Raw genomic sequence first — 14084 nt, forward strand, 5'->3', positions numbered from 1 at the left:
TAATGTATCGAACCTGTGTAGGGAGCATGATGATGCTGACTATGCAAGCATGACTATGCAAGCATGACTATGCTTGCATAGTCATGGTTGCATAGTCAGCATCAATTGACATGAAAACAACTCAAGTAAGCACTAAGAAAACTGAATAACACCTAAACTCAAAGTCCCAGCGAAGATTTCTTAAAAACTGATAAATTAACTATATGGACAGTTCTTAGATTTTAAGTAAATATTGTAGAAAAACACTTTGGACAGTAATTAATGTTGAGTAAAAAATAATACAAAATATCAATGAAAATATACATAATTTTAAAATAAATACAAACAAACAGATTCTTACCACAAGCAGAGCAAAGAGAATAACTCCACAGCTCCAAACATCAGCTCTGCGACCATCGTACCTCTCTCCCTGGAACACAAACACACACACACACACACACACACACACACACACACACAGTGGGGTAGTATTAGACAACGAAACACACTCTCACATTCAGGAAACACACACTAAGATGGAAATAACTCACCCTGATGACCTCTGGGCAAGCATAATGAGGAGATCTGTAAGGAAGGAACAGGAACAAAAGAGTGAATACCTCCAGAGCAACAGTCAAAAAATTATTTTAAATCCTAATTTCTTCTGATGCAAGGATGAATAATGTGAGTGTTTTTATAGAGAGAACCACATAACCCCTGGCAAAATAATTTGTTAAAAATATTTATAGAATCAACAACAGTTGTGGAAAAGCTACAGAGTCATCATGTTACTTGCAGTCCAAATATACAACTGGCTCTGCAATTAAAGAGAATGACTGCAGACCTTTACAGTAAGAACAAACTAGAAGTTTCTAAAAGTTAAATGTACTGTGCCTCACTGAAGTAGCCACACACCTTAAACGTTTTCACAAGCAAAACTCTGATTGTTTATTAGGATTTTACGTGACAGACGTACAGAAAATAGCATATATGTAATATTCTGAGTTCTGTTATGGTTTGTTAGTTTTAGTTTTCCTTCTCTTTCCTGTCTTTTATTATCTGGCTGTTTTGAGTTCTGTCTAGTCTGGATTCTTGTTTAGGTTCGTGTTTACTGTTTTAGTTATGTCTTCAGATGCTTCTTAGTTTAGGTTTTGAATTTGTGATCTGTTCTTGTTTTGAGCCTCAGCACTGATGTCTGGTCTAATTACTTACTCTGCACACCTGCCTAACTCCACCCCTGCTGCAATCACCTCTCACCAGTTTCACCTGCCTCCACCTCCATATATACTGTTGAGACCAGACATCAGTGCCAGGTTGTCTTGTTGAGTTATGGGTGAGTCTCCTTCTGCAAGATTCTGTTTTTGATTTGCTTTTGGATTTTTGACCCCCTTTGTCTCCAGTTACCTGAGCCATCCTGTTCTGTCTGTTCCTGCCCTGCCCTGCCTGCACAACTGGACTGTTTGTTTTTCTGCCATTTTTGTTACAGTTTTTTTTGGATTTTGTCTCTGTTTTTGATTTCTGTTATTAAAATCCTTCGTTTTAAAGAAACCTCTGCTGGTCAGGCTGAATTCTGGGTCCCCTGCCTCTGATCATTACAACATAATTGTAAAGAAGAAAGAGAATCCATGGTGCATTTTTTACAACAAAATTTTTGAAAACTGTGGTGTGTATATAAAGAGTTCTCCTAATTTGGTTCTCAACACCGTGTGCTACATTTACAAGCTGCAAGTTTCACAAAATAGCTCAAAACCAGTTAGTTTGAAGAGAGAGTGTCGGTTAACTTCTTAAAGCCTTGCTTCTCAATAGAAGTCATGTTTTGACTTTGACTGGGCATTTCTGTCACATGAATAATGTGTTTTGATGCAACTCATTTAAGAGAGTATCTGAGGAGGTGCTATAAAGTACTAATGTTTTTAGGTTAATTATTTCAGAAATATTTGCTAATCAAGGGATTCCATATTTACCCTTAATTTGATTTGAAAAAAAAGGCTTACTGTTAAATGAATGAAATCATTTGTGCTTACCCACAACTGGTCTCCAGCAGACTGTCCCCAACCTGTAGCGAGGCCATTCCAAAGTCTGCTATCCTTATGTTGTTCTTCTCATCAAGAAGAAGATTCTCTGGCTTCAAGTCTCTGTGACTAAAAACACACACACAAAGTAAAATAATGTGCCATATTGATTTAAAATGTTTCTGGGAAATGCTTAGATAGCTGGAACTTATAAGAGCATTTATTTGGCACTGAAAAACAATGCTAAGCTATCTATCTATCTATCACTCTCTCACTCCATATATACAGTATATATATATATATATATATATATATATATATATTGCTCTAACACGCGCACTGTTGCTACTGATGTTACATAGTAAAATACAAATCAAGTGAAATCAACATGAACAAAAATTCTAAATTCTAAACAAATATAATAAAATTCCACATTTCTTTAAATAATATGCAAAAAGGAATATTTACCCTATATTAAAATGCACATGCAAATTAAAAATAAGAGTGAATAAACAAATATTAGAAATGTATGTCTTTGAAGTACAAACAGGCCAAAAAATATTTTCCCCTTTGATTGTGTAATAATGCCTCATCAACTGTAATTAAAGAAATAAATGATTTGGAATCTGTTAGTACATGTTTCCCCTGAGATTGAAGCCAATGCAGCACTAAATTTAAAAACTTTAAATTAATAGAAAGCAGTTTTTAAAAAACATGAGCAAATAGTACTTACATTGTCATTATATTTGTATCAAACTTTATATTTCTATTTGTTACATATTTTTTTCTGAAAGCGTCAGTATTCTAGGCCGAATTGCTGCTTGAAAGCATAGATCGGAAAGGAGCTAAAAAGAGATGTTGCCATTATCTGTTACTGTACTCATATGGCAGAGATCTTCACTGGGAGATGCTTTCTTTGGCAAAGTTCACATGTGGTGTTCCACAAGGCTGCATTCTCACACCCCTTTCATTCAATATCTACATGTTCCCACTAGCTCAGATTACAGCTATGCTGGTGTCACACAATGTCCACCATAGTCAATAATGTCATTGTTAGTGATTTGAAGTTACTTTAATTAGAGCTTAAACAATGTAGGCTGCACATAAAAGTAAAGAACATTTTCTGAAGGCATTTTTAGCTTTTACAGACCATATGGAATGACTATGGCAGAAATCGAGGGCAGAGATGATTTGTCTGAAGAATTTCCGGGCTTCTTTGGGAGTCAGCCTGCCTTTCTTCACCAAGTAGTCGAACAGCTCTCCACCAGACACATGCTCCAACACCAAGTACCTAAGAGACAGATGGAACAATCAAAACAGGGAACTATTCAATTTCTGCCTCCTCATGCGGTTATCTATCTCAGTTTCAGAAATAACGCAGCAGTAATGCAGTAAAGATCGAGACACAAAGATACTTACAGGTATTTGTTATTTTCATAGACATCATAGAGCTTCAGAACATGAGGGTGCTCTATTAGTTTAAGAATAGCTATCTCTCTCTCCACCTGCACAAAAGGAGGGAGGGTGAGAAAGGAGAAAGCTTAGAAGAGAAAATAGAAGGTTAGAAATGATGGAGACGGAAATGTCAAATGGGAGAGAAAGGTGAAGCTGGTATACTGTGAGACTTAAGGAGCAGAGAAGCAGGCACAAAGAAGAGGTAAAGTAAAATGTAAAGAAGTCAAATACTGAATATTCTTTTGTTGGGTAAGTCATTTTAACACAAAGAAATTGAGTTGTAAGTAGGAGGCGAGCATTAAGTCCAAGTATATGACATGTAGAAAAGTGATTAGTCAAATGCAGGAGGGGGTGAAAGATGGCTTCATACACCCTCCTGCCAACCTGCACAACCGATTCAGAACTATAGCCGAGCACTTGTATTGAGTTTTTCCGTTATTCTTACCACTAGTTTTAATGCTTTGGACAACCCCGTTTTGCTAACTTCACAGCACTTGAAGTCTTTCCTTGTAATATTCCCCACGCATACAGAGAGGACCTTTAAAGATTCCACATTAAGTCCTCAAGAGTCCTGGTTCTTCCCTTATGCTCTCTTCTCTTCAGCTCACCCCACATTTCCTTAGGTTTAGATCCTTGGATTAACGTGGATAAAAGTATTTTTTTGTTGTTGTTGATTTAGCTATCAATCATTATGTTGCTGAGAGACCCAATAAGGACCTATTTTCAGTTTTGTTCATAATATTTCAGTTTGAAAAGTTGCAAAGAGTTCATGATGCCATGATTTCTCACAAGGTTCCCAGGGTTTTTGGAAGAGAAACAGGCCCACACCATCACAGTTCCTCCACCATACCTCACATGGGGATTGAAATGCTTTTTTCACGTAGTCATAATCGTTTTCATGCCAAACACACCTGGAGCGTTTGTTGCCAACGAGCTCAAACTTAGTTTCGTCTGGCCCAGTTCGACTTAAAGACCTAGTAGTATTAGCGAACTCCAGTTAACAGTTGTGGGACCAAAGAAGCTTCTTTCCAAAATGCATTGGTTGGCATGTAAACAGTACCAAGATGCCAGTCTTTTTTAAGGTTCTCTAACAGTGACCCTTACCTGGACTATCACAATCCCTCACATAGGGGCAGGTAAAATTGGGTCCTCGTTCACCTTATCTATTGCATTTTCAGTGTTAGAAGTTGTATTTAGTACTCTGACTGTAGCATTGGTCTAGTTCAGGAGAGGAATTATTTTCCTGTTTCCATTCCCTGACTTATAATAATCATCAAACGGTGACCCGATGTCGGGTGACATGGATCGATAGCGTTTTCTAATTGTTACTGTGTGAGACTATACTGCAGCAATAATAGATTACTTAATTCTAGGTGTTTTACACTTCTTTTTCATGGATGCTGTCAACAGCTGTGTAGGTCATTATATGTATGTTAATCCTGATCCATACTAGTTATACAATTTTTTTCCATTTTTATTTGTCTCAGCAGTTCAGTGTTTGGTTCTTGATCTGCCCAGATCTCTGCTCCCCAGCTCCTCAGCATCGTCTTTCTCCTGCCCTCAGCTCTGAACTCTCCTCCTCCACATCTTAAGGGGAGAATCATCTGAAGTGTTGTTACATCAGTGCTACTGCCTGAAACAGCAATGTGATGTCTAGTTGCAATTCTGAGTCAAATTGTCCTAATCAGTTTAATTATGTTTCTTTGCACTTACCTTACAACCTTTGCCTTGGGAAGTAGGGGTTTGGGTTGTATATAACAGAACAAAGTAGGTCCCTGTTATTTTGCCATGCAGCAAAGCAATAACTTTGTCTGCAAGCTGAATTCTCGTGGTATGTGTGTGTTCACAAAAACACGAGAATCGACCTTGTCCCGCTCCTGTCAGGTATGCACAGCCATGCTCCCATGGTGCAAACCAACACCTGTGTAAGGTGTCTTTTTTGGATTTTATAAGAAATGAGAACGACGAGATTTGAATTATATTCTTTGCATCAAGTACATTTCCCTAGAAAATCCTGAAGGTTTTGCAGGAAGCTGAGATGGCTCTAAAATATTTGATGTATTCCACAGCTATAAAACTACTACTGCTATCAAGCTTTTGGTTTAATTTGCTATGTCTGTCAGCCACCACAGGGGGCACTGTGATGTGCTATGACAACCCCATGAGTCGAACAATTTCTTGTGCATATATGCTAACTTTGATGATTGCTAAAACTATTTTTTAACTGCTCAGCGGAGTCCATCAGGAGCTTTTCTGTCTCCCTGACCAACAATTCCTTCTCTGTCATCTAGTTACGGCTAAGTGTGGAGGGATACATTCAACGAAACAAGAACAGGAGGCTGTGCTCCTGTTGAACCAACTCCCATTTTTACACCCTGTCTGCTTTTCAGATCAGGCTTAAAACATTCCTTTTTGATAAAGCTTGTTCTTACTCAGATATATCCAGTCTTTATGTGTTCAAACAGCAGAAGGAAACCATTTTGTTAGGTTTGATATAAATTTGGATCAAGTCTTCTACGTGAATGGGCACAACTGCATGAAATCGCCCCATATCCATGTGGGGGAAAAAAACTATAACCACTAAAAAACATTATTATTTAAAACTCTTAGAAAACATTCCCACTCAGTCTTTATAATGAATAATTTCTTTCCTAAAGCGCATCAGTTATCGTGTTAGTACAAGCAGCTGGCCATGACCTGCCCTAAAAGGGTCTCCCACACAGGAGAAAATGAGGCACATCATTGATTTTTCACTCCACACTCAGGGATTGGGTATTGAACACTACGTTTAGAGCATGCTCACTGTCCTTTAAAAGGTCTCCATGGGACAGAGCCATGGTGTGAAATATGGAGCTGTGTACAAGTATACATTCCTCATCAGCACCATGAAGACAAAGCAACGCAGCAGAGAGGTCAGGGAGAAAGTTGTGAAGTTGGGTGAGAAAGCAATACGACACAGAGCTCTGTTCAACCCATCATCTCAACATCAAAGACTACAATACAACTGGAAATCTACTAATTCATGCTCATCCACCTAAACGGGCAAAACCTGATCACAGGACAGCAACTGGTTGAACACTTTCATAAATCTGGCCATTGCAGCAGAGTGGCACCAACAAAGGTCATCGTTGCAGAGAACTCCATGAAAGTCCTGTTTGCAGTTTGCCACCAACCAAGTAGGGGACACAGTAAAACACGTGGGAAAGGTGTTCTAGTCAGATGAGACCAAAATAAATGTTTTGCTCCGCACATAAACATGATGTGCAAAGGAAAACCAACAAAGGACATCACCCTATACACGCTGTCCACACTGTGACACAGGGTGGTGGCAGCGTCATGCTGTGGCTCATGTTTTTCTTCAGCTGGGACGTGGACGCTGTTTGTAAAGGGGAAAAGACTTGAGACTGAGGACGACAATCCTAAACAAGCAGTGGAATAGTTTTCATGTGTTGAAATGGTCCAGTCAAAGTCCAGACCTAGGTCATGTTTACAAATCAGTGGCAAGACTTGAAGATTTCTGAATACAGGTGTTCTGACTGGGTCTGGAGACTAGGAACAACGCCGTTCCTGCTCAGCAAGGCGGGTAGAGACAAAGCTCAAAGGAGTTGTGACTGCAGCAAAGGGGTTTTCTACAAGGTATGGACTCAGTGGAGCTGAACACAATCGCATTTTTATTTCTGAGTTGGTGTATGAGATAAGACCTCAATCTCTGCACTTTTGTCTTGAGACAACTTTTACTATAAACTGATGCTGTACACATAAACTGAACTGAATTAGAGTCTAGCTTTTGGTCTAATAGATCTGAATTCTTTAGTGAGGCACAGTATATAGCAGCTTTGCTTTTTCCGCAGATTCTTTGACTATAGCAAAATGTACAGTCTAAAGTATCTCTGTGTTGTATGTTTTGCAAAACCAACCCCAAAGCTGGGAATCTATCAGCGTGTGTGAACTACAAAGCATCAACACTGCCCCAGTGCTGCTTGCGACGTTCACTGCAGGCGACTGAGCCACGGCAAAGTCGGCGGCATTGAGAGGAAGTTTTATTTTAGTCCACTTTGTCTGCTGCAGCGCTCATCAGAGGGCTTAATTAGCAGACTGAAATCGCTCCTATTGTTCGGCGCTGAGAGGCAGAGCCCACACACTCAGCGGCCTCAAGACACACCGACGGGCATTCACTGACAGAAATAACCGCTCCTGTTGCTGCTTCTGCAGAGCACAAGCCTGAAGCAAGCCGCACAATGACACATGTGAATACTTCAGAGAAAAACAGAAAAAAAAGAAGGAAATAACGCCGTACCTTCATTAGAACCGATTCCGAGAGTTTCTCTCTGTTCACAATCTTTATGGCCACCTTCTGCCCCGTTATACAGTGGACACCCAGCTTCACCAGGCCTGAGAGGCAGACAGAGGGAGGGAGGGACAAAGTGTTGAGTGGAGTGAAAACAGGAAGGAAGCAGAAGCCATAAATAATTCATAACGTTTTTTTTTTTCTGACAATGTCACAAACTCGGCTCAAATAAAGGCCACTCATTCAGGGGGACGTCTGCGACTCCTTCCTCCCCATATGCCAGGGAGACAGATCTTTTTCTGGAGCCTGAAATCTTCCTCCGAGCCAGCAGTAGAATTAACATTTGTGTATTTACTACACTCAAAATTTTTTAGATGTATAATTCATTTTTACTGCTGATTTAATAATTTCAGCTGCTTCTGTCTGAGCTGGACCCCGGATTCCTGGGATACTGTTATTGCTAATAAAGCAATAACAGTATCCCAAGAAATCAATATATCAGGGGTAAATATTAATGAAAATAATAGAAAAACCACTCATGACCAGAACGGGGCGGTCAGCCCTGAATGATGACAGGTGGAAACTCAAATATCTGTTATTTTTCTTGATGGGCCGCTATTAGTGCCACCAGGTCACGATGACAACAACTCTCTTTGGAGTGGGAGCGATACCGCTGGAAGAAGACTCAAAATAATGTCAGTATCAGAGAGGTGTCGAAAAATGAAGTCAATGAGAGCTCAGAGATTACAAACAGCTATTTAAAAGGAGTTTAGTCTCTTTAAAATAGCAAGAGAGAGAGAGAGAGAGAGAGTAAGACTTTTGGCAGAAAATAGGAAAGCTGAACATATTATAGCAATGTTGTTCTGTTTTTTTTAAATCCTTTCCAAAGCATTTAACCTCTGTCTGTCATGGACCATGGTGGATTTGAAAATGGTTGGCAGCCTTCTGGAAATCTTGGAGTGAACGTACGGATCTACATTCTCTAGGAAAACACATGGAGACAGTAGCTTTATTCATGCTAACTGTGTTAATTAGTACAATGTCATGCCAAAAATATCTAAGAATTAAAAATATCAACTCCTTAATAAATGTTTGATGATTTTCATAAATAGCAATGCCTCAGTCTGGCAGAGACATGAATTAACCAATTTTCCCTTGACCGTTCCTGATTGCCGATTGACAGGTAAAATACTCAACAATCAGTTATTTTCCTGTTCCTTTAAACACATCTAAACTAAGAACTCCCAGCATGTTAGGTCTATCATCACATTACTAAACATCTATATATTGATGCACCTGTTTTAGCTTACCAAAAAAAAAAAAAAAAACTAGATACACGTTATGGACTTCTGTGATGTATTTCAATGGGAATGATTCTGTAAGTTTGTACATTTCTGTGGGATTCAAAACTGGCAACTACAACCTTCATCCCATTTTGGCCAAAAACGGAGTCAGCAGGTCTGACTTGATAGGGAATCTGGACTTTAAATGGGTCAAGAACAGTGTTATTGGTGCATCGCTACTTAAAGAGAAATCAACATTGCAAGGCCGGGGGAAAGCCTTACAAAACACAGGAGTTTGGAAAACGGTCTCAAAATTCTGATCCGTGCATTTTGTTTCCATCTGAGTGGATTGTGATAAGCTTGTCTGTAAATGGGCCCCTAAATAAATCTCTGCTCGGGGCCTCCCGCAGCATTACACCAGCCCTGTCCTGCCTTACTTATTTTAAAGGCTTGTAGGCGACTTGAAAGGGACCCTACCTGTCTGTCCCTTCCCGAGGGTCTTCTCCAGCCGGTAAGGCCCCACGTACTGGCTGGACTGGCCCACCGTGATCTCTTTGCTGCTCATCCTTGCCGAAAGTCGACTTTATCCCGCGGAACAAGGCAGATCAAGCTCTATGCGTAACGCCGCAACGCGCATCACAGGCGGCGGAGGGGGGAAAACGACTAAAGCGGTCGTGATGGGAAGCCGGGGCCCTGCAGGCTACTCCCTTCAACTTGTCTCGTGGTCAGGTCCAGAATCAGTTTCCGTTCAGCGCCGCTCGGAATGCAGCATCATCCACATGGAAATTGGGAAGGGATGACGTGTGCGCCCAGCTTCTAGTGGATCAAAGTGGAGCAGAGAGGGAGAGGATCGCGCAGGAGCTGGACAGGAAGGCTACTTTTGCCTCCGATTGATTGCTGTTAAGAGTACAGTCTCAAATAACCCAAGTCAGAAGGGCCTGATTGGATCCATCCCGAGGATCGATATCAGGGACCCCCGTCCTGGCTGCTGCTGCTGCTGCTGATGCTGCCGCGGTCCAGAACTGTTCCCATAGTCCTCCCGACACCACACATGTCCCTGCTCCTGTCAAGCCCCGGGCCTCGTCTGCTCAGGATCTATCTGCCTGTCTGCTGTCCGAATTAGAATCTGCTATCGCAAAGGCAGCAAGAAGAATGGGTTTTCCAATATCCGGTGCACACTTTGGCTCGCCCCCTCCCTGGCCGTGCATCGGGAAACAGAGGAAGAGGAGGGTGAGCGTAAAAAAAGAAGAAGAAGAAGAAGAAGAAAAATACAGCCTCCGGGAAGGCCGAGGGAGACAGGCTAAATGCGCCCCCCGGTCGGGACAGCTGCTACGGGGGGAGGGATGCGCTCCCGGTCCCTGCGCGCCGGTGCTGGTAGAGGAGGAAGAGGAGGAGGAGGAGGATCAGAGCTCGCTCCGATGGTGAATCTTGTTTCTAGAAACAACAAGCATCCTCAGCCGGCGACTCCCCGTGCTCCCTCCCTCTCTCCTTGCTCCCTCCCTGGACGGCCGTGCTCATGATCTTACCGCATCTCCTCCCTCAGCCGGCGCGGATGATGCGCGAACAACGGAAGCGAGCCGGCTTCCTGCTACAGAGAGACTCCCGAAAAGAGCCAGAATCCACGGGAGCGGCTCTCCGCTGTCGGCTTCCCCCCTGCCTGCTCTGCTGCAGCCTGCTGCTACCCCCACCGAGTCCTTCCCTCTCACACTACGCTCCTCTTCTTTCTCTCCAGCTTCCTGCTCTCCATCGGTCAGCATCAGCATCCGGGTTCCGCCGATGGTGCCCCACCCTTCTCCCTTTCTGAAATGCAACTTCCAGTTCACCCCCCCTGTAGCAACAATAGAAAACACGGTTTATTTTCGCGGCCACTTCTGAATCAAAGATGCAATCGAGGAGAGAAAAAAAGAAGAAGAAGGTATGACGGATCAGAGCAGAGGAGATTTAATTTACACGGCCAGTGGCAGATCTCGCATGAATAGAGCCCGGGGAGAAACGCACACCCACTCCTCCAGCAACAGCCATTCTGCAAACAGTAAAGAAAAAAAAGTTTCAATCCAACTTATTATAAACAAAAAAAGACAGCTTAATAGATAGATAGATAGATAGATAGATAGATAGATAGATAGATAGATAGATAGATAGATAGATAGATAGATAGATAGATAGATAGATAGATAGATAGATAGATAGATAGATAGATAGATAGATAGACCACCTGAGCAGCGGACGTCTACAGCTCCTCCAGAGTTACCACAAGCCTTTGGATGCTTCTGTGATTAATGCTCTCCTTACCCAGCCTGTTAGTTTGGGGCAGCTCTTGCTGGGTTTACAGTTCATTCTCGTTCATTTTTGGACGATCCGTCGTTCTCTGTGGGTTTAAAACAAATCAGATTTTTTTTCTCTCATAACTCAGCCCTGCTTTAAACTTTGCCCCCTAATGTTCTTTAAAAACCTCTGAGAACTTTACTGCTGGATCAAGTCAAATACAGCTTGCCTTCATTTGGCAGTTTACTAATTTAGTGTCTTCTGGGGGCGGATGGTTGCAGAGGATTGTATCTCTAGGAGTGTCAGAGCGGAGGAGGCTGAACATTAATGGACATTCTTCAGATATTGGTATAAAACCAAAAAAAAAAATGCATGAACTTCTCTTTGCTCTTCACAGTTAAGCACCAATTTGTGTTGCTCTGTTACATGAAATTTCTCTGTGACATGACGTGGAAAAATGAAAGGAGGATGAATACCTCTTCAAATGGCTCTGTCTGCAGATTTTGCTGCTTTGTAGGAGACCTCTGAGACGTTTGTCGCTAAAATCCTAGACGAGCAGAGAATAACGGTCTAGTAAAAATCTACAACTGTAAGCTGGAAGGCAGCCGTTTCATCCCTTCAGCGGTAAGAAGATGGAAACAGCTTTTGGAGGATTACTAAGAAGACAGTGTGATGTTAAGCATGAAGGATTTCTTTTTATCTTTAATACTTTGTAAGAAACTCACAAAGCTGACCTCGAAATGACTGAGAAGCCTGGAACTTCCCAGTTTAAAACGGATAAATCGTCCCTCCGCTGAGTTCTGGCCCTGCCCTGGGGTCTCCTTCCAGTGGCAGGCAGGAGGCATCCTTATCAGACGTCGGCACCAGGTCTACCGATTCCATTCAGCGCAGAGGAAAACCACCTACCACCCTACGGGGGAAGCTCATTCCCAGACGAGGAATGGATTTGTTCCACTTGTTATTGGCTCTTTTTAGGAGCGGCATTGAAACACCAGTTTAGTTATTGGACCGACTGGTCATAATCTGTGTTCGGTGTGTGACTCATTTCTTCTTCTGTTAATTGAAAAGTGGAGCAAGCAATTCCGACAGCGTCAACAGAAGTCAGACCATCTCTGATAAATTGCCCTGCCTAAACATTTCACAGGCACATCTCATCCCGCACCACAGAGCGCAGCATCACTGGATGTAACAAAGGTCCGCGTTATGATCTCTGCGTGACGTGGATTCCTAATCCCCCGTTAATCTTAATCTCTGGGTCCGGTCAGTTTGACGCAGCTCAGATTATCTAACGGCGCAGAAGCATGTTAGCGCACAAATGTCCTGTACTCTGACCCACTGAGGGAGCTGTTCAGAAACCTGAAAATAAAACAGAAAAGTCAACATTGAGTTGTTCCTGTACCAATAAGGGCCTTATCTCCATTTTTGGTGTTTTTGTTGTATCTCTTCATCAATACAACATTCATTTTGTTGTATTTTTTCATCCAAACCCCTGAAATTTGATCAAATATTGGCACACTGTAACTGCAAACCTCATCGCAGTTCCAAATCTGTTTGACAACCGTGACTTACCAGACTGTTCAGGCCCCTTTACTCTGAGAGCTCTAAATAAAGATCCTCGTTGCAACAGAATGGATAGAGCTATTCAGCGGACTGACAGGGCTTTAATCTGAGAGCCAGCCAAGAGGCCTATGGTAGCTCTGGAGGAGCTGCAGAGATCCACCGCCCAAATCTGGCCTTTATGACAGCGTCCGCAAACCTGATTTTCAAACAGGTGGAAGAAGTTGGATGGAGCTAAAACAGGGCCATCTTAGCGGAACACCTGTTTGAAAGTCAGATGTTCTCCTTCAAGCAGAACATACAGCCAGAGCTGCAATGGAATGGTTTAGATCAAAGTATACTCATGTGTTAGAATGGTCCAGTCAAAGTCCAAGCTTAAGACCATTCTAGAATCTGGGGCAAGAAGTAAACATTTCGGTTCACAGAAGTCCCCCATAAAATCTGACTGAGCCCAAGGAAGCTGTAAACTGTTCTTGGGTGTCATGACATTAAAGAACAGCATCAAAGTGTTCCAGAAGCTATATATATATATATATATATATATATATATATATATATATATATATATATATATATAATTTATCATTGAGTTTTCCCCTTTGATTTAATGTTTAAAACCTCGCTTTCCACTAATGATTTTTCCAGCTGATATGTAAGTGCATTAGTCCAACCACAAGATGGTGCTGTTAAGCTTTTCATCTGGTTTGATTGTTGCTCAAGGATGTCAGACAGTCTTTCTGCATGAACGCCACTGATTTCAAAGACTGGCTCATTGGTGGGTTAATGCGGAGCTTGGTGTCAGGCTGAGGAGATAATCTACTGCAGTTGCGTGCGCTGGAGCAGGAGAAGTTCTGAAATATTTGCCACATTTGCTCTGAAGGTATCATAAATGTAACTGGTATGTCGGTTGGCTTGGTGCTTTGGTTACATGGATAATTCTTCCCAATAGAGTTGGGGATACAAGAACCAAACATGGCTGTGCACCTTTATGAGTCCACCCTCTCATATTATACGACTGAGTTGAGAGCTTTGTGGTATAGACACTCTGAAACATTGACTTCATCATCAGTAAGCCACTTTGTGATGAGTGTGATGATGTGAGAGGGCCACTTGCCTCCTGGGAAGGCTGCAAGTTCCCAGGTTCAAATCCCACAAACTGTCACCGTGGGACTCTTAGCAACAGAAGGCTTCCTGGATGCCGTACAGTGGCATTGCAGTCTTCACTAAGGAATGGATTAAAGGCAT

At 42.0% G+C, this 14084-nt stretch overlaps 1 protein-coding gene across 5 annotated transcripts in view; it reads right to left on the minus strand.

Annotated features, from left to right (window-relative positions):
• si:dkey-16p21.7 (serine/threonine-protein kinase BRSK2) overlaps window positions 1-10908 on the minus strand; it is a 45811-nt gene extending 34903 nt beyond the window's left edge. For 2 of the 5 annotated variants that reach the window (XM_012882915.3, XM_021308781.2), the window contains exons 1-7: window positions 9495-10907; window positions 7744-7838; window positions 3411-3496; window positions 3142-3282; window positions 2004-2120; window positions 531-564; window positions 341-409 (exon numbers count right to left, since the gene is read on the minus strand). In XM_012882915.3, the coding sequence (XP_012738369.1) occupies window positions 341-409; window positions 531-564; window positions 2004-2120; window positions 3142-3282; window positions 3411-3496; window positions 7744-7838; window positions 9495-9582 (630 nt within the window). In that variant the 5' untranslated portion in view covers window positions 9583-10907. Of the gene's footprint in view, window positions 1-340; window positions 410-530; window positions 565-2003; window positions 2121-3141; window positions 3283-3410; window positions 3497-7743; window positions 7839-9494 lie in introns of all 5 variants that reach the window. The other 3 variants (XM_036148527.1, XM_021308783.2, XM_012882916.3) reach the window with 3 other exon arrangements.
• Between the last annotated feature and the right edge of the window lie 3176 nt (window positions 10909-14084).

Source organism: Fundulus heteroclitus, chromosome 16 (assembly GCF_011125445.2).
Source record: "Fundulus heteroclitus isolate FHET01 chromosome 16, MU-UCD_Fhet_4.1, whole genome shotgun sequence".
NCBI lineage: Eukaryota > Metazoa > Chordata > Actinopteri > Cyprinodontiformes > Fundulidae > Fundulus > Fundulus heteroclitus.